The sequence below is a fragment of the Calonectris borealis genome, chromosome W (assembly GCF_964195595.1).
Source record: "Calonectris borealis chromosome W, bCalBor7.hap1.2, whole genome shotgun sequence".
NCBI lineage: Eukaryota > Metazoa > Chordata > Aves > Procellariiformes > Procellariidae > Calonectris > Calonectris borealis.
Window position 1 is genome coordinate 45,222,016 of NC_134351.1, and position 20,472 is coordinate 45,242,487.

General features: G+C 42.1%; 1 protein-coding gene and 2 long non-coding RNA genes across 6 annotated transcripts in view; 2 read left to right on the forward strand and 1 right to left on the reverse strand.

The window, feature by feature from the left end:
- The window catches only part of LOC142074738 (uncharacterized), a 181,939-nt gene that overhangs the window by 150,580 nt on the left and 10,887 nt on the right, over nt 1–20,472 (reverse strand). The window lies entirely within an intron of this gene.
- LOC142074739 (uncharacterized) overlaps nt 1–20,472 on the forward strand; it is a 450,900-nt gene that overhangs the window by 21,030 nt on the left and 409,398 nt on the right. The gene's annotated exons all lie outside the window — the stretch shown is intronic.
- Nucleotides 1–20,472, forward strand: part of LOC142074735 (centromere protein K-like) — a 30,798-nt gene that overhangs the window by 1,900 nt on the left and 8,426 nt on the right. For 2 of the 4 annotated variants that reach the window (XM_075135597.1, XM_075135594.1), the window contains exons 2-4: nt 7,817–7,918; nt 13,876–13,932; nt 16,603–16,675. In XM_075135597.1, coding sequence (XP_074991698.1) covers nt 7,817–7,918; nt 13,876–13,932; nt 16,603–16,675 — 232 coding nt within the window. The remainder of the gene's footprint in view (nt 1–7,816; nt 7,919–13,875; nt 13,933–16,602; nt 16,676–20,472) is intronic. The other 2 variants (XM_075135595.1, XM_075135596.1) reach the window with 2 other exon arrangements.

A 20,472-nucleotide genomic window follows, 5' to 3' on the forward strand; every position in this document is an offset into this window, starting at 1 on the left:
TTATTTAGAACATATTAAGGAATTTATATCTGGTAACATATTCGTTTGTTCTGCACCATGCTCTTGTTTTTACTGTACCTGTTAAAAATTGGAGTTGGGTTTTGTAGTCTGTTGTGCTCTGCCGTGATTAATGATGTTTTGCCTGGGAGATTTGTTACTAAAACGCTGGGATTGGGGGTTATTTGGTATTTGGGATTCGTAATGAAGCCGTTTCTGCATTTCGGGTACCACCTCATGGAGACCATTAGCAATTATACCTTTTCCTCTGAGAGATTTTTTATGGAGGAAATAGAGAATGGCACCCTCGCTACCTTTCTCTATGATGTCGTCTCCTTCGTTAAAATAACTTGCCAGTACCTTGAACATCCCTGGGTAGTTAAGATACATCTCTTGGTACTCCTTGGGAATATTGTTGCGGTTTTCTCCAAGGTTAGTAAGCAATTTAAGAATGTCATCCAGAGATCTGCCCCAAGGCTGGATAGTTATGAGTGGCAGGGCGAGTGGGATAGCATGGGCAAATGCCTAGGGCGATGGGCACCCCCAGTGTTCTGGGACTTTACCCCTGAACAAGTGAAGAACCCTGAAAAATTAGTAGAATATTTGGAAGAAGTATGCTGTCACCCTGGCCATTCTAGGGAGATGCAAATCACTACAATGTGCTGGGGCCTGGCCCACGCCTACCGAGCCCTGCTTAACACCACTCAGAACCCCCAAGGGGAAGGAAACGTCTCTGCAGCTGATGACAAAGCAACAGGCCCTGTGGCTACCCCACCCCCCACGGCAAGCACAGCGGCTCCCTCACCCCCCAGGGCAGGCAAGGCAGCTACTCCGCCCCCTGCGACAGAGAACCAACCCATGCCGGTATCAGTCGCCCCTATACAAAAAAGAAAATGCACAAGAAAATCAGCTCGTCTAGTAAGGGATGAAGATGAACCAGGGCCATCACGAGAACAGGAGGAGGAGGAGGCAGAACCCGTAAATGAGATGGTGACCACCCGATCCCTATCTCTGAGTGAGCTGCGAGATATGCGAAAAGACTTCAGTCCTTGCCCAGGCGAGCACATTGTCACCTGGCTGCTCCGATGCTGGGATAACGGGGCCAGTAGCCTGGAATTAGAGGGTAGGGAAGCCAAGCAGCTGGGATCCCTTTCTAGGGAAGGGGGCATTGACAAAGCAATTGGACAAGGGGCACAAGTCATCAGCCTCTGGAGGCGACTCCTGTCAGGTGTGAAGGAAAGGTATCCCTTCAAGGAAGATGTTATATGCCACCCAGGCAAGTGGACCACCATGGAGAGAGGTATCCAGTACCTGAGGGAATTAGCCGTGCTGGAAGTGATTTATGATGACTTGAACAACGAGCAGTTATCCAAAGACCCAGATGAAGTCAAATGCAACCGACCGATGTGGCGGAAGTTTGTACGGAGCGCACCAGCATCACATGCAAACTCATTGGCAATAATGACCTGGAGAGATGGAGAGGAACAAACAGTGGATGAACTGGCTGGCCAACACCGGCAATATGAAGAAAGTCTCTCTTCCTCCCTACGGGCCTGTGTCTCTGCTGTGGAGAAACTGTCTCAGGAGGTCCAGCAACTCAAAGAGGATATGTCCTGCTCCCCACCTGCACGGGCCAGTGTCTCAGCCATTAGGAGCACACGTACCTCTGCTCAAGAGAGGAGACATCGTGGGTACACACCCCAGGGCACCCTGTGGTTTTACCTGCGTGACCACGGAGAGGACATGAGGAAGTGGGATGGAAAACCTACCTCAGCCCTAGAGGCACGGGTACATGAGTTGCAAGGAAAAACAACCACACAAGGGGGTTCTTCCAGGAAAACTGCTGCTCCAGTCTCCAGTGAGTTCCCCAGGCAGAGTAGAAGGGCTGATTCCACTTCCGACCTTAACGAAGGGACTTCTGATTCATACTTACAAGAAGTGGATAGCGAATATGATGACCAGGACTAGAGGGGCCCTGCCTCCAGCCAGGTGGAGGAAAGGGACAACTGGGTTTACTGGACTGTGTGGATTCGATGGCCTGGCACATCAGATCCACAAGAATATAAGGCTCTCGTAGACACCGGTGCGCAGTGTACCCTGATGCCATCAATCTATAAAGGGTCAGAACCCATTTGTATTTCTGGAGTGACAGGGGGATCCCAAGAGATAACTCTATTGGAGGCCAAAGTGAGCCTAACCGGGAATGAGTGGCAGAAGCACCCCATTGTGACTGGCCCAGAGGCTCCGTGCATCCTTGGCATCGACTACCTCAGGAGAGGGTATTTCAAGGACCCAAAAGGGTACCGGTGGGCTTTTGGTATAGCTGCCCTGGAGACGGAGGAAATGAAACAGCTGTCCACCTTGCCTGGTCTCTCAAAGGATCCTTCTGTTGTGGGGTTGTTGAAGGTCCAAGAACAACAGGTACCAATTGCTACCACAACAGTGTACCGGCGGCAATACCGCACAAACCGAGACTCCCTGATCCCCATCCATGAGCTGATTCGTCAACTGGAGAGCCAAGGAGTGATCAGCAAGACTCGCTCACCCTTCAACAGTCCCATATGGCCAGTGCGAAAGTCCAATGGAGAGTGGAGACTAACAGTAGACTACCGTGGCCTGAACGAAGTCACGCCGCCACTGAGTGCTGCCGTGCCGGACATGCTGGAGTACGAACTGGAGTCAAAGGCAGCCAAGTGGTACGCCACCATTGATATCGCTAATGCGTTCTTCTCAATCCCTTTGGCAGCAGAGTGCAGGCCACAGTTTGCTTTCACTTGGAGGGGCGTCCAGTAAACCTGGAACCGACTGCCCCAGGGGTGGAAACACAGCCCTACCATTTGCCATGGACTGATCCACACCGCACTGGAACAGGGTGAGGCTCCAGAGCACCTGCAATACATTGATGACATCATCGTGTGGGGCAACACAGCAGAGGAAGTTTTCGAGAAAGGGGAGAGAATAGTCCAAATCCTTCTGAAGGCCGGCTTTGCAATAAAACGAAGTAAGGTCAAGGGACCTGCACAGGAGATCCAGTTTTTAGGAATAAAATGGCAAGATGGACATCGTCAGATCCCAATGGCTGTGATCAACAAAATAACAGCCATGTCCCCACCAACTAGCAAAAAGGAAACACAAGCTTTCTTAGGCGTTGTGGGTTTTTGGAGAATGCATATTCCAAATTACAGTCAGATCGTAAGCCCTCTCTATCATGTCACCAGGAAGAAGAATGACTTCAAATGGGGCCCTGAGCAACGAAAAGCCTTTGAACAAATTAAACAGGAGATAGTTCAGGCAGTAGCCCTTGGGCCAGTCTGGGCAGGACAAGATGTGAAGAATGTGCTCTACACCGCAGCCGGGGAGAATGGTCCTACCTGGAGCCACTGGCAGAAAGCACCAGGGGAGACTCGAGGTCGACCCTTAGGGTTCTGGAGTCGGGGATACAGAGGATCTGAGGCCCGCTACACTCCAACTGAGAAGGAGATATTGGCAGCATATGAAGGGGTTCGAGCTGCTTCGGAAGTGGTTGGCACTGAAGCACAGCTCCTCCTGGCACCCCGACTGCCGGTGCTGGGCTGGATGTTCAAAGGGAGCGTCCCCTCTACACATCATGCAACTGATGCTACGTGGAGTAAGTGGGTCGCACTGATCACACAACGGGCCCGAATAGGAAACCCCAGTCGCCCAGGAATCTTGGAGGTGATCACGAACTGGCCAGAAGGCAAAGATTTTGGAATATCCCCAGAGGAGGAGGTGACGCGTGCTGAAGAGGCCTCACCATATAACAAACTACCAGAAAACGAGAAGCAATATGCCCTGTTCACTGATGGGTCCTGTCGCCTTGTGGGAAAACATCGGAGATGGAAGGCTGCGGTATGGAGTCCTATACGCCAAGTCGCAGAAACTGCTGAAGGAGAAGGTGAATCGAGTCAGTTTGCAGAGGTGAAAGCCATCCAGCTGGCCTTGGACATTGCCGAACGAGAAAAATGGCCAGTACTTTATCTCTATACTGACTCATGGATGGTGGCAAATGCCCTGTGGGGGTGGTTGCAGCAGTGGAAGCAGAACAACTGGCAGCGCAGAGGTAAACCCATCTGGGCTGCCGCATTGTGGCAAGATATTGCTGCCCAGGTAGAGAATCTGGTTGTAAAAGTACGTCACGTAGATGCTCACGTACCCAAGAGTCGGGCCAGTGAAGAGCACCAAAACAACCAGCAGGTGGATCAGGCTGCCAAGATCGAAGTAGCTCAGGTGGATCTGGACTGGCAACAGAAGGGTGAATTATTTATAGCTCGGTGGGCCCATGACACTTCAGGCCACCAAGGGAGAGATGCAACATATAGATGGGCTCATGATCGAGGGGTGGACTTGACCATGGACGCTATTGCACAGGTTATCCACGAATGTGAAACATGCGCTGCAATCAAGCAAGCCAAGCGAGTAAAGCCTCTTTGGTATGGAGGACGATGGCTGAAATACAAATATGGGGAGGCCTGGCAGATTGATTATATCACACTCCCACAAACCCAACAAGGCAAGCGCTATGTGCTCACCATGGTGGAAGCAACCACAGGATGGCTAGAAACATATCCTGTGCCCCATGCCACCGCCCGGAACACCATCCTGGGCCTTGAAAAGCAAGTCTTATGGCGACATGGCACCCCAGAAAGAATTGAGTCAGACAACGGGACTCATTTCCGAAACACCCTCATAGACACCTGGGCTAAAGAGCATGGCATTGAGTGGGTATATCACATCCCCTACCATGCACCAGCCTCCGGAAAAATTGAACGATACAACGGGCTGTTAAAGACTACGCTGAGGGCAATGGGTGGTGGGACATTCAAGCATTGGGACACACATTTAGCAAAGGCCACCTGGTTAGTCAACACTAGGGGATCTGTCACTCGAGCTGGCCCTGCCCAATCCAAACCCTTACGTGCTGTAGAGGGGGATAAAGTCCCTGTCGTGCATATGAGAAATATGCTGGGGAAGACAGTCTGGGTTGCTCCTGCCTCTGGCAAGGGAAAACCCATCCGTGGGATTGCTTTTGCTCAAGGACCTGGGTGCACTTGGTGGGTGATGAGAAAGGATGGGGAAGTCTGGTGTGTACCTCAAGGGGATTTAATTTTGGGTGAAAATAGCCAATGAACTGAATTGTACGATGTTAGTTATTACATAGTACTGTATGTCATCACTTCTATGGTTTCCATATGCCATATTAACAGTATTACAGTAAGAATCACCCAGATTAATGTAGGATGAACTCTGATGAAACTGAGCAAGGTGCAACAATGATAGAACCGGACGAGCGCCCAGACCTGGCCTCCGCATGCAAGAGCCCAACACCACACACCATCTCTCCTGCCCTGCAAGACTTTTATGACAGGTGGAACCCCAAGTCATGGACTAAATGAACTCAACGGATGTTTTAGAGGGATGGCCCATGGACTAAGGGAATGATATCTCTGCGTGCCTATATATCAAAAGGCAGGGAAAAGTAGCGGTGACTAATTGGAATGTATGGGGAAATGTGAGACCTGGGCATGATGTAGATGGTATAGAATAAGGGGTGGATATTGTCCTGGTTCCGGCTGGGACAGAGTTAACTTTCTTCCCAGTAGCTTGGGGGGTGTGCTGTGTTTTGGGTTTGGTGTGAAAGGAGCGTTGATGGCCCATTGATTCTTTGGCTGTTGCTGGGTGATGCTTGCACCGGGAGGGGGGAGCACAGCCGGAGTGGTGGACCCAGCTGGCCAATGGGGTATTCTATACCATGTGACATCATGCTGAGTATAAAAACCAGGTGTGGGGGGGGGCTCGCCCCCCGTTCGTGACACGCGGTCGGTGAGCGGTTGTGTTGTGCATTGCCTGCTTTGTGTATTCTGTTATTGTTGTTGTTCTCATTGTTATTATTACTGTTCTACTCAGTTTTATTTCAATTATTAAACTGTTTTTATCTCAACCCGGGAGCTTTCCTACTTGTGCCCTCCCAATTCTCTCCCCCATCCCACCGGGGGGGGTGTGATCGAGCGGCTGCGTGGTGTTTATTTTGCTGGCTGGGGTTAAACCACGACAGTATATTTTGAAACTTTGGGTAAAATCAATCATGGAAATTTTGAAGGTCAACAATAATCATTATAATTACTTAAACAGTTTTGGGTGTTAGTTTTTTTGGCTATATATTCAGAGATTTATTTCATATAATGTTTTCATGTTGATGGATCATATTATTGGGGGTGGTGGAGAGGGGGATAGGACTTTTTGTTCCACCCCAATACCCCTTTCCAATTTCCAAAGGTTTTTGTGTTGTTTTTTTTTTTTGTTCGGGCCCTCTCAGCTCTGCTGCTGAGCCTTTTTGCCATGATGAAAATTATCTGTTCAGGCTTTTTTGTTTGTTTGTCTTCTTGCCAGTTTTTGGTCTGAGGGGGGAAAAAAAAAGTATATCACCTCTCAAGACTGCTTAGTTTCTTTATTAGCCTTCTGGGGGGGGGGCTTTGCTGGAGGCATTTCAGAAGTCTTAATAAATTATGTGAACTAGTTCTCTTTTCTGTTATGGAGACATTCCAAGACTCTTAAGAAGATAAGGATTTTCCTTTGCAAAAACTGCGCTTGTTAGACCTTATCAGATCATGACAATCCAGACATTCTAGTGTTCTGTTTTTAATTATTGATGCAACAAATTTGCCAGGAAGGCTAAGTAGAAGTATTGCTACCTTTCAGTTCTCTAGAATGCTTCCAGTGTTCAGTGAGACATTCTGATTTTTTTTCTTAGCCACTCTACTATGGCATACTTAAACTTCGGAAGGACTAGTTGAATATTTCGCTCCTTTTAAATTATTTGTTTTTTCAACATATTTTTCTCTGATACCTCATTTTTGTTCTGAAAATGAACAAAAGGTTGACTTAGGAATTTATGCATCATTAAGAAGGCAGAGATGTGTTTTTCTTCTTTAGGTCTTTATCTTTTTTAATGTCTCCTTGTAATCTCTACCTATTTGGTGGGCTTACTGATCCATTTAAGTATTTTTAAAGGCTTCCTGCATCTTGTACAATTAGGAAATTTCTGTTGGTTGTTTTACCTTAAAAAAAAAAAAAATATACCCTTTGAGTGCCATTTTGGCCCTTCTGTTTTTTCCCCTCTTAATTGCTGTTGTCTTTTATGTATCTCTTTAGATTTAACTAGTATTACATTTCTGAATTTGTATTTGTTTCTGTTTGACCCAACAGTTTCTCAAACTTTTTAATTTAACCTGTGATGATTTTCTCTTGGCTGTCCTGGTGCCCTGTTTACTTGGTCGCCTGCATATATTTCAGGTTCTTTTGTTATTTGTTTTTCTAGTAACCTCCAGGACACTTGAATTCAGAGTCTTTGATTAACAAATGAAAGTTATCATAAGGAGAAATAGATTAGCACATTTATTAGAAGACAGAGTAGAAATAACTATGCTTAAGAACTTTGCAGATATATGGAAGAAAAGCATGGCTTTGTAGATGTGTACTTATTCTCTCATTGTTTCTTTAATAAAATTGTCAGAAAATAAAAAACACAAGTGCAGATAATCAAAGCAGTTTTGAAAATTTAGTACTTTGTGATTCAATAAAAAAAGTTATCAGTGTCTTCAAATTTTACTATAGTAATATGGTTAGCTGATTTTACTGAATGATTGGGTGCTGCCTAGAAATACAGGGAGTTAACTGAAAACTTTGGATTCAAAGGGATTGCTCTGTTACATATTTGACCTAAAGTAGCAGGTATGATTCAGTAACCCATTAATATTTATTGTAGATCTACATGGTAACTGTTCTGTTTGCTTGTTAATAGGCTGAAAAATTACCAGAAATCATCAATGACTCGGTTTCTCCTGTAGATGCCAAGGAAGAACTCTTGGATGAATGTGAGAGTATTTGGAAGCAGATGGAAGAGGTATGCAAATCACGAGTGTTGGACTAGATTTGTTGTAAACTTTTCTCAGTGGTTTTTGTTCATCTCCCCATCCTTCACTGCATGCTTACCTCACCCCCTCCAAAGAAACCACCACAAAAAAAAAAAAAAAAAAAAGAGGAAGAAGAAAAGATCTTCAAAAAGGTCAAAGGTAGAAGTGCTGGCAGGGGTGAAGAATGCCTTGCAGCGTTAAACTTTGTTTACAGTGTGCTGATGTTATGATTTAATTAAATAGAATGGGAGTATATGTTAAAACTAGGGAAAATATAAGTGTCCTGGTTCCGGCTGGGACAGAGTAAACTTTCTTCTCAGTAGCATGGGGGGTGTGCTGTGATTTGGGTTTAGTGTGAAAGGAGCGTTGATGGCCCATTGATGCTTTGGCTGTTGCTGGGGGAAGGAAGCACAGCCGGGGTGGTGGACCCAGCTGGCCAATGGGGCATTCTATACCATGTGACATCATGCTCAGTATAAAAACCAGGTGTGTGGGGGGCTCAGCACCCCCGTTCGTGACACGCGGTCGGTAAGCAGTTGCATTGTGCATCACCTGCTTTGTATATTCTGTTCTTGTTGTTGTTCTCATTGTTATTATTACTGTTCTACTTCGTTTTATTTCAATTATTAAACTGTTTTTATCTCAACCCGGGAGTTTTCCTACTTGTGCCCTCCCGATGCTCTCCCCCATCCCACCGGAGGTGGGGGGTGAGCGAGCGGCTGCGTGGGGTTTATTTGCTGGCTGGGGTTAAACCACGACAGTCCTTTTTGACGCCCAACCCGAAGGTTTGAGATAACAACAGATTAATTAGGAGCAAGCCTCCCTCTGCTCAAGAGAGGAGATATCATGGGTACACAGCCCGGGGCACCCTGTGGTTTTACCTGCGTGACCACGGAGAGGACATGAGGAAGTGGGATGGAAAACCTACCTCAGCCCTAGAGGCACGGGTACATGAGTTGCAAGGAAAAACAACCACACAAGGGGGTTCTTCCAGGAAAACTGCTGCTCCAGTCTCCAGTGAGCAGTTTCCCAGGCAGAGTAGAAGGGCTGATTCCACTTCCGACCTTAACGAAGGGACTTCTGATTCATACTTACAAGAAGTGGATAGCGAATATGATGACCAGGACTAGAGGGGCCCTGCCTCCAGCCAGGTGGAGGAAAGGGACAACCGGGTTTACTGGACTGTGTGGATTCGATGGCCTGGCACATCAGACCCACAGGAGTATAAGGCTCTCATAGACACCGGTGCACAGTCTACCCTGATGCCATCAAGCTATGAAGGGGCAGAACCCATCTGTATTTCTGGAGTGACAGGGGGATCCCAAGAGTTAACTGTATTGGAGGCCGAAGTGAGCCTAACCGGGAAGGAGTGGCAGAAGCACCCCATTGTGACTGGCCCAGAGGCTCCGTGCATCCTTGGCATAGACTACCTCAGGAGAGGGTATTTCAAGGACCCAAAAGGGTACCGGTGGGCTTTTGGTATAGCTGCCCTGGAGACGGAGGAAATTAAACAGCTGTCCACCTTGCCTGGTCTCTCGGAGGACCCTTCTGTTGTGGGGTTGCTGAGGGTCGAAGAACAACAGGTGCCAGTCGCTACCACAACAGTGCACCAGCGGCAATATCGCACCAACCGAGACTCCCTGCTTCCCATCCATGAGCTGATTCGTCGACTGGAGAGCCAAGGAGTGATCAGCAAGACTCGCTCACCCTTTAACAGTCCCATACGGCCAGTGCAAAAGTCTAATGGAGAGTGGAGACTAACAGTAGACTATTGTGGCTTGAACGAAGTCACGCAGCCACTGAGTGCTGCTGTGCCGGACATGCTAGAACTCCAATATGAACTGGAGTCAAAGGCAGCCAAGTGGTACGCCACAAATGATATCGATAATGCGTTCTTCTCAATCCCTTTGGCGGCAGAGTGCAGGCCACAGTTTGCTTTCACTTGGAGGGGCGTCCAGTAAACCTGGAACCGACTGCCCCAGGGGTGGAAACACAGCCCTACCATTTGCCATGGACTGATCCACACCGCACTGGAACAGGGTGAGGCTCCAGAGCACCTGCAATACATTGATGACATCATCGTGTGGGGCAACACAGCAGAGGAAGTTTTTGAGAAAGGGGAGAGAATAGTCCAAATCCTTCTGATGCCAGCTTTTGCCATAAAACAAAGTAAGGTCAAGGGACCTGCACAGGAGATCCAGTTTTTAGGAATAAAATGGCAAGATGGACGTTGTCAGATCCCAATGGCTGTGATCAATAAAATAACAGCCATGTCCCCACCAACTAGCAAAAAGGAAACGCAAGCTTTCTTAGGCATTGTGGGCTTTTGGAGAATGCATCTTCCAGACTACAGCCTGATTGTAAGCCCCCTCTATCAAGTGACTCGGAAGAAGAACAATGTCAAATGGGGCCCTGAGCAACAATAAGCCTTTGAACAAATTAAACACAGCTCCTCCTGGCACCCCGACTGCCGGTGCTGGGCTGGTTGTTCAAAGGGAGGGTCCCCTCTATACATCATGCAACCGATGCTACGTGGAGTAAGAGGGTCACACTGATCACACAAGGAGCCCGAATAGGAAACCCCAGTCGCCCAGGAATCTTGGAAGTGATCACGAACTGGCCAGAAGGCAAAGATTTTGGAATATCCCCAGCGGAGGAGGTGACGCGTGCTGAAGAGGCCCCACCATATAACAAACTACCAGAAAACGAGAAGCAATATGCCCTGTTCACTGATGGGTCCTGTCGCCTTGTGGGAAAGCATCGGGGCTGGAAAGCTGCGGTATGGAGTCCTATACGACACGTCACAGGTTATCCATGAATGTGAAACATGCGCTGCCATCAAGCAAGCCAAGCGAGTAAAGCCTCTTTGGTATGGAGGACGATGGTTGAAATACAAATATGGGGAGGCCTGGCAGGTGGATTATATCACGCTCCCACAAACCCAACAAGGCAAGCGCTATGTGCTCACCATGGTGGAAGTAACCACAGGATGGCTGGAAACATATCCCGTGCCCCATGCCACTGCCCGGAACACTCTCCTGGGCCTTGAAAAGCAAGTCCTATGGCGACATGGCACCCCAGAAAGAATTGAGTCAGACAACGGGACTCACTTCCGAAACACCCTCATAGACACCTGGGCCAAAGAGCATGGTTTTGAGTGGGTATATCACATCCCCTACCATGCACCAGCCTCCGGGAAAATCGAACGATACAACGGGCTGCTAAAGACTACGCTGAGGGCAATGGGTGGTGGGACATTCATGCATTGGGACACACATTTAGCAAAGGCCACCTGGTTAGTCAACACTCAGGGATCTGTCACTCGAGCTGGCCCTGCCCAGTCCAAACCCTTAAGTACTGTAGAGGGGGATAAAGTCCCTGTCGTGCATATGAGAAATATGCTGGGGAAGACGGTCTGGGTTACTCCTGCCTCTGGCAAGGGAAAACCCATCTGTGGGATTGCTTTTGCTCAGGGACCTGGGTGCACTTGGTGGGTAATGCGAAAGGATGGGGAAGTCCAATGTGTACCTCAAGGGGATTTGATTTTGGGTGAAAATAGCCAATGAACTGAATTGTATGTTGATAGTTACTATATAATACTGTATGTCATCACTTCTATGGTTACCATATGCCATATTAACAGTATTATAGTAAGAATCACCCAGATTAATGAAGAATGAACTCCGATGAAACCGAGCAAAGTGCAACAATGATAGAACCAGACGAGCGCCCAGAACTGGCCTCAGCATGCAACAGTCCAACACCACACACCATCTCTCCTGCCCTGAAAGACTGTTACGACAGATGGAACCCCAAGTCATGGACTAAATGAACTCAACGGACATTTTAGAGGGATGGCCCATGGACTAAGGGAATGATATCTTTGTGTGTGTATACATCAAAAGGCAGGAAAAGTAGTGATGACTAATTGGAATGTATGGGAAAATGTGAGACCTGGGCACGACGTAAGTGGTATAGAATAAGGGGTGGATATTGTCCTGGTTCCAGCTCGGACAGGGTTAATTTTCTTTCTAGTAGCTGGTGGGTGCTGTGTTTTGGGTTTGGTGTGAAAGGAGCGTTGATGGCCCATTGATGCTTTGGCTGTTGCTGGGTGGTGCTTGCACTGGGGGGAGCACAGCCAGGGTGGTGGACCCAGCTGGCCAATGGGGTATTCTATACCATGTGACATCATGCTGAGTATAAAAACCTCGCGGTCGGCGAGCAGTTGCATTGTGCATTGCCTGCTTTGTATATTCTGTTCTTGTTGTTGTTCTCATTGTTATTATTGCTGTTCTACTTTGTTTTATTTCAATTATTAAACTGTTTTTATCTCAACCCGGGAGTTTTCCTACTTGTGCCCTCCCGATTCTCTCCCCCATCCCACCGGAGGCGGGGGGTGAGCGAGCGGCTGCGTGGGGTTTATTTGCTGGCTGGGGTTAAACCACGACAATAAGCAATTTACTTGTGTTCTGGTAGTACCAGCAAAGTGAGACTTGAGATCCTTCTCTCTTTAGCGTCATGCAAGATGGGATTCAACTGCTGTTCACAAGTACTTTGGATCTTAAAGGAGAGAGAATGGAAGGTGAAAGAGGCTTAGAAGGACGATGGTGTTGGCATACGCTCGTGTAAGCTGACAGTTACATCCTCAAGAATAAAATTTCTCTCTCTCTCGATATGTGGTCCAATATGCTAATAATAACAACATTTTAGAGCGAGTTTTTTATTTACAGGAATCCCAGGAAAGATAAACTTTTTCTGTTATGTGTAAACTTAATGCTTGTTTATGTTATTAAGAAATTGGCACAATGCATATCTTAATATTGAACAAGTGGCAGGGAATCCTGTATCTAGGTTTCTGAAGTATTGTAATAAGTTATCAACAGAAGTTTTTGTTTGGCACCACTTCAGAGGATGTGAACTTTCTTTGAAATTTTCAGATTAGAAGGGAAGTTAGAATGTTTATTATTTTTAATTTAATTGAAAATCTTTGAAATCTTGTATCTCGTTTCCAGCGTCCCCAAAACAATACAGGAAATGATAATATGCATTATTTTTGGAAGTTGATTAAAAACAGTAGGATTTTTATTGCTTTGTGATTGTTGCATCCTGGATGCAAGCATGTTTCAGCAAAAAGTTTAAAGAACTAATAGTTATTGAATTAGCTCCCCAGGTTATATGGTTTATGATGTAATGTTCCGGTGACTGTCAGCATTAGCAATTTTTATTGGAGAAATCCTATATTGTGTTTGGTTCCAAATACTGCTTAGTAGAATACATCCTGCCCTGTCATGCGGCAGGATAAATTGCTGACAGTTATAAAACAAGAAGGAGTTTAGCAGGTGTCTCCTGCTGAAGCCTTGGATATCTGTGGTGGCCTGAATTTCAGACTTGATGTACATCCCATTGCAGTCAATGGGAGCTTATGTAGAGCACTCTTAAAAATCAGACTGTTTCTGAAGCGTATAGTATATTGCCCTGCTAAAGGAGTTGAAACAAAAAATGTGTATTATACTGTGATTGCTCTGTTTGGAGAGCCAGAATGGTAGCACCAAGTGTGTGAACTTGACAGCAGCTTCTCCGTTCAGCCTTTGTCATTGTCCATGACTCTCCTCTCTTCCCAGTTTCTTGTGTTCTTCATCTGTTCAGTGTCTTTCCCCATATCAACTTTTCCATAACTTGCCTTTTTCCTCAAATCATACATCATCTTTTGTTAGCTGCTGCTTTTCTACTTATCAATTAATTGAAGTTCTACTTTTTTACTGCAGTATGATTTCAAAATATTTATTCTTTGCTGTTCTGAGTCAGGCTCTGAGGGACATGGTAGGAGCCAAGTCAAAACTCTTTTTCCTATAGTAAACAACTTTTGTTGGAATTTCTAAACATCATGTTTCTTTCCTACAAAAGGGAAGATTAAGTAAACATTGTGTTTTGTTTGTTTTCTACCAAGTGTCAGAGCAAGCTAATGCTTCTAGGAACAGAAACACTGCAAAAATCAGATGCCAAGGTAAGACAGTATTTTTTTTTTTATTCTTCACAAAATATTTAGTTTTCTGTAAAAAAATGGCATGCTTCCAAAAGAAGGAAACTGAATTATCTTCACTTAGTCTCTAAAGCTGAGAGCTGTATTCTTATTAACTTTGAAGGTTTATTCTGAAGTATGTGTCCAGCAAATACTGAAAAGTTTCATTTATGTATAGCAAAGGTTCCGTGCAGTCCTGCCACACAATCTGATAAATGACTAACATAGGCAGCAAAATAGAGGGATGTGTAACTTTAATAGCCATTTGGACTATTTCCTAATCGGTGTATATGTAATTTGTGAAACTGTATATGGATCCCTTTAGTTTTTCTCTGGAACTTTGTATTTGCAAACTACAGTTGTTCCCCATTTGTGGATATCATTAAAAAACTGATGTGCTTGAATTAGAAATGAACTGGGCGATGTGGAGTGTGTGAATGTGAGCTCCCGTATCCCTCAAATTTTGGGGAACATGCAAAAAGGTAATGCTGGCTTACTGTTTAGTTGCTTGTAAATTCTAAATAGGAACCTTTAAAATGGAATTTATATGAGGACATGAAATCTGGAAAATATAAATAGTTAAACATTGACCTGGTCGGGTGGAATATGTAGGTTTTATAAATCTCCATCTTGCATGACTTCAGTAAGTGTATTCAGATAGTTAATTTATTTGACTGATTAAAAAAACGAGCACTTTTCTTCAGAGATATATCTGTTGATACATTCAGATATTTAGTTACTAGTTAATTACTAACATTAATCTCTTGCTAGTAATAAACTATGTTCTAAACTATTATTTAATCAGAACAAATTAAAAAAATGAAGATACATATTCAAATGCATAAAATACAATCTTTTTCTCCTTTTAGGACTCTCGATAAAATCATAAAAGTAGAAATAAATTTTGTATAATTTTAATTGGGTGTAGACTCAGGTTTTTATGTTTCTTTGCAGCTTTATTGAAGCACATCATACCTTTGCAATTAATACTTAAACTTTGGAGATGTGCTTTTCTTGAAAACTGCCATAGCAAGACAATGATTAAATGGAGTTGCAAGGGTAGATTGCACTTCATGATAGAAAGTAGGGAGGAAAGGACAAGGTCATGTTATACCCTCTGTCAGCAACTTTCATGGGATCTTATTGCAGCCCTAACATAGGCACTTGTATTTTCATTGTAGCTGGCAAAGAAGCTGTCGGTTTTTTCCTTGCTGTTGACCTTGTCACTGATGTTCGCTCCTTAATCACCTCAAGATTGTAATCTTGAAATGTATTCTGTGTGGTTTTATGCTTTAAATTTGGGGACTGATTCTGGTCTACAATGTAATAGTTTGCTTACTGAGCAGCATATTTTGCTGGGAATATATAAGGCATGAGAGAGAGACATCTGATGTACATATTTGCTGTATGCATTTGTTGAAAAGACTGTCCTTGATTTAAGGTTGCTGAATGGTAGTGTTAATTTAGTTGTAAGTTTTTTGTCGAGTTACTGGAATATCCAGAACATTTCATACATCCTTTTCTATCAAGTTTAAAGGATCAAAGAATGAGCTGATGGTGTTGTCAAGAGTAGTACTCCAGTATTACGAAAGAGATGACACCACCTGATTTGGAAAATAAGAAATGTTTGTCTGGTGATTATTTCTTTTGTTTTGTGTTTGTTTTCTTTTCCTTTATTTTAAAAGGTTGTCTTTTAAAGATGCACTTTACAAAGTTATTTTGAGTAGTGAAAAGCCAAACTTAAGTTTTCAATTCTTGAAATTTTTATTATGAGAGCTTGGCTGATGATTCTTAGCACATTTTTCTCTTAAATTTTTTTTTAGTTGATGAAAAGCCAAATGCAGTCTGCAGTGCCTTTTATGGAATGCTTGACCATATCAGCAGTACCTTTTGTATTTAAATGTATGCTTAATTTCTTATCAGATTACTTGTAATATGATATCTATATGTAATATATAATGTATTTGAAGAAAAATTATAGGTGCAGTCCCCAATTTCAGGAAGTGGAATAGTAATAATGAATATATTGTTTCTCTAGAACATAGTAAGATGTTAAAATAAGTACACTTTTTAAAATCTACAGTCATTTAGTTTGGGTTTTTCTTCATAAACTTCCCTGAACTGATGTTTTGTCTAATTGTTTCTATATTTTCAGTGATTACAGTGAGCTAGAACAGTAGTTCTAAAGGATTTTTGTTGAGTCCACAGATGTGGTTTTGATAGAAGATATATTTGACTACTGTTTTTTTGGAAGACAATCTTTTGTTTAGTCATCACACATATCTATCACAGTCCATTTAACCTTAAATGTGTATCAACCATGCATCTAAGGAGGAGCGAGGATGTGAAGTATTGTCATTGCTTCTAGTGGCTCATCTTCAGTTGTGGTAATTGTCTGATATTGCAAAGGAAATTAGGGGGAAAATTCCAACTCTAACTACTTCTGATTTCCCCCTTTTGAAAAAAAAGAATGAAAATGTTTCTTGATTCCTGCAAGTGGCTTTTTGAATCCTTTAAAGAAATAAGTGGTCTTTTGCGATAGGTGCTCTTTCATTTTGTGTAAACTTAATAATTGAATTTCTATCCCGTTCTGTCTCATTTTACTCCATTGCAACTCGGCACGCTTCAAAAGATGCTTCTTTTCTTGTTATACAGCTTTCCTTGTTAATGATGCGAGTGAAAGCTTTAACAGCGGAGTATAATCAATGGCAAAAAAGAAGTCCTGAAAGTAAGTAACTGCTTACATGTAAGGTATACGCATATAAACTTCTGCAAAGTCCCTTTCATCTAGGCATCTTAAACTGTGTATATATTGAATGTCTGCTAATTTGTATTATTATACTGTAACTACTTAAAATTAAATATTTCCCACAATAGCATGTACATTTCATTTCTATATCCTTTTAGCACTTTAGTTCTAAGTGAATTTAGAATTGCAAGTGAATTCTATTTTAACTTAATATTATGATTCTGGACAAATAAATGCATAATTTGTATCACTATTCATCAGTCAGAAAAGAACTGTTAGCACATCTCCTAAAATGTTTTGCCCCAAAAAAAAGTTCATTATGCTGTTACCCTCCTTCAGTGTTTTTTTTTTTTTCCTTTCTGTGCTTGTTTCTTCTCCTTCTTTTATTTGTACTTCCTTTTTAGGACAGTACTACTTTGGCAAAGAATTTTGTCTTTATTTTGTCTTTTAAGAAGCTGATATATTTTCTGTCTTTGCAAGTATTGCTAATAAACTAACAATAATTTACTCAGACATATTTTTAACCATACCTCCTTTGAAATTTTTTTTATTATTATTAATATTTCACAGAAGTGTTTTGTATTATAACGTACTAGCTGAAACTTTGAAATAAACCTTTAGTGGTAAGCCCACTACACTCTAATAAAATATCTAGCTTGGATTTAACAGGGGTCAAGATTTCAGGTCAAGAAAAAGTGGTAAAAGACACTTTAGTTCATTTTAACAGCACAGGAATCCAGATCACTTATTGATCCCAAGAAACACAAACCACTGAGACAAGTGGTAGCTTTTATAGTTGTTAGGCATTATCAGTCAAAAGGTATAAATTCCTCAGTTCTTCAAAATGCCTTCTGTACATAAGCATCAGTGCTAACTGATTTCATTCTTGTTGCAAGGCTGATGTGGCTAGACACTGATAAAATAAAACCATTCAGAATCTAAGTGTGAGTAAAGTGATCTGGTCTTTCAGATGTCCCATTTGGAGACTCCTAAAACAGTTTACACTGCACTATCATTAGTATTCTGGTAGCATTCACTGTTATGTCTCCTGTCAAGGACTCATTGGCATCTTTCAACCCGGTAAAACTTATTAGTTAATCTTTAAATGGATACATTGACTCATTTGAATATTTCTATGCCAGAAGAGGCTTGTTTGTTTTAGTCTTTTCAAAATGACAGAAATGTGTTGTAGACAGCAAATGGTGATTTCCAATACTTTGTCATTTGGCCAAATTGGAATGCATTTTCAGATGAACATTGAAGTCACTTCTTCAGTTTCTTTCCAAGTTCATGTACTTGTTGCATATCGTGATCAAGTAATAGGAGCTGGAAAAAATATTTCTTCTTTCTTATAAATAGATATTGTTGCTTTATTAGAATAAATTCATAGTTCATGTGCTTTGTAAGCCTGTCTCTAAGAATGATCAGCCTCAACTGCTTCTTAGAGGTATGTAGACCAAGAGTATGACATTGAATGAATTTGGGAAATACTTGTTCTTGGCTGCTATTCATGAATAAGCTGCTGTCTTAAAGCAAATGAATTGAAAGCACTTACAGTTTTTATCTGGGTAAAATACCTGGAAGTGTTAGGTTTCCTTACTAAAATATGTAATTATTTTAAACTTTGAGCTATTTGCTTAAAAATATTCTTGGGACTTGACCTATTTTTATTGACTTGCTGAATTGCTTCGCTCAACCATTCTTACTTGTTCCCAGGTCATAAGATTCATTATTAGAAATCTTAATTTTATACTAGAGAAATGATCTATGTGTATTATAATGCAAATAATATCATTTTGCAGTCAAAGCTTTGCCTTTTTGGCTATCTTTCTGAGGGAAGGAAAAAGAAATTGCTGCTAAGAATTTGAATAGAGTTATAGTGCTTGTATGAAAATGAAGAGTCTACTGTGTTTACATCTTCTGTGTCCATTTTGGCTTCTTTCTACCTATTGTAGAATGTCTGAATGAACCTAAATAGGAATAGCAGAAATACTAATTTCATACAATTTACTAATAGAGCATGAATGTCAGGCTGTCTTGTTAGTTTGGTTTCTGATTTTAGTAATGGCCAGTTCATTTCTTATAAATGAGGTCCTGTCAGCATTTCAATTTTAAACCTTATTTTCAGAGGTTATAACTTGGCAGTTCTATGTTTCTTTGGGCACAATATTGGCAAACAGGCTTGAATCCACAATGCAAATTTTATTTTTACAAAGCTTTTACTTTAGTCTCTTGTTCTTTCTCAATTTCTGGTACTATTTCTTTAGCTCTAGAGCTGCTAAATCAGCTAAATTAAAACTTTTTAATAAGCATTTGGCTCATATAAATAGAATTTAACTTTTACCTTTGCAAAATTAAGAAGTGGAAGCAACCATATCTTAAACTGTATAAAACAGTTGGGGGCTCTGCATAATTTCTGTTTTTCTTTGCAAAAATATCAGTATTCTGCCAAATTCTTCTTATTTTAATAGGAGTTTCTGTATATACGTGCATAGTAGTTGCTTTTACATTCCTAGCATCTGGTAGTATTTTGCTTTAGTAATTGTACTATGTATCACTAGGCAATTCTGTTTGTGACATTTGATTTTTGCAAGTGTAGTGATTCATATCTGAAAAAGCTTTAACTGCTTTTTTTAAAAGCAGCTGCCATAAATGTGTTGTTCCAGTGTTTTATGATCTGCACTGTCCCTTCACTAAATTAGGGTTAGTGATTTCTTTCCTGGGAAGATGTGGCTTCCTATTCTGATACTCATACAATCTGCAATACTATTGAATGGGAATCACATACTCAGGATGAGGTATTTAACAATGAAGTGTTAGAAACCAATAGTGGAAACTGAGAATTCCAGATAGTGAGGGCTCACGATAATTACAGGGGGTGGGGGGAAGAGTTGTATGGGTTTCTTCAAATATGCCAGTGAATCTGAATAAAAGCACACCAATGAATTTTATCATGTGTATGTAGGATATTTGTGTCATTAAAAAAAATTTGCTCTAATAATAATACAGACCGCTACCTCCCACAGCTCTTAAACATAAGCTTAATTTGGGAGCACTCTACTCAAATTTTGTGTCAAGATTTAGAGACAGTAATTCTCTAAGTAAAAGGGATTTTATTGCGACATGTAATTTAATGCTTTTTGAACTCAGTAGTTTTGCTGATTTTCATCTCTGAACAAACACTGCTTTTAAAACTACTAATTTCAAAATTTGTGGAGATTTAAAGCTATAAAATTACTTTATCAAAAAAAGTACTTTTATAAATTTATGAAATCAACTGTATTGTATTTAGGAGACATTTAATGTTTTTATGAGAGGGTTAAGGTTTTTCCTTTTTGTTAAAGGAAAACCTTTTATTGGAATAATTATTTTTTGTTAAAATTAGAGATTTGAAGCCCAAGCTTGGACAAAAAATATCCCTGTCATATTAAGATTTAAATCTCTTACAGTAGCTTTCATTTCTCCTGTTAATAGAGAGATTCAAATGTTTCACTTTTGAAAAAGTCATACATTTATCCAGATGCTGCAAGTTGACATGGAATTGAGAATTGATCAGAGTCCATTGAAGGCTATTAAATACAACAATTCACTTTTTATTCAGAAAATCCATGAGCCATAAATCACTGCGTTTTGCAGAAGCGTTCTGGGGAAATGTTACCACATCCTTGAATAGTACCATACTTGCCCTTAAGTACTGCTGTTGCTCAGGGTTGGAGTTAGGATATTAGCCTTGCTGGGCCTTTTGTCTCCCTGCATGTTGCTGTTCTTGTGAACAG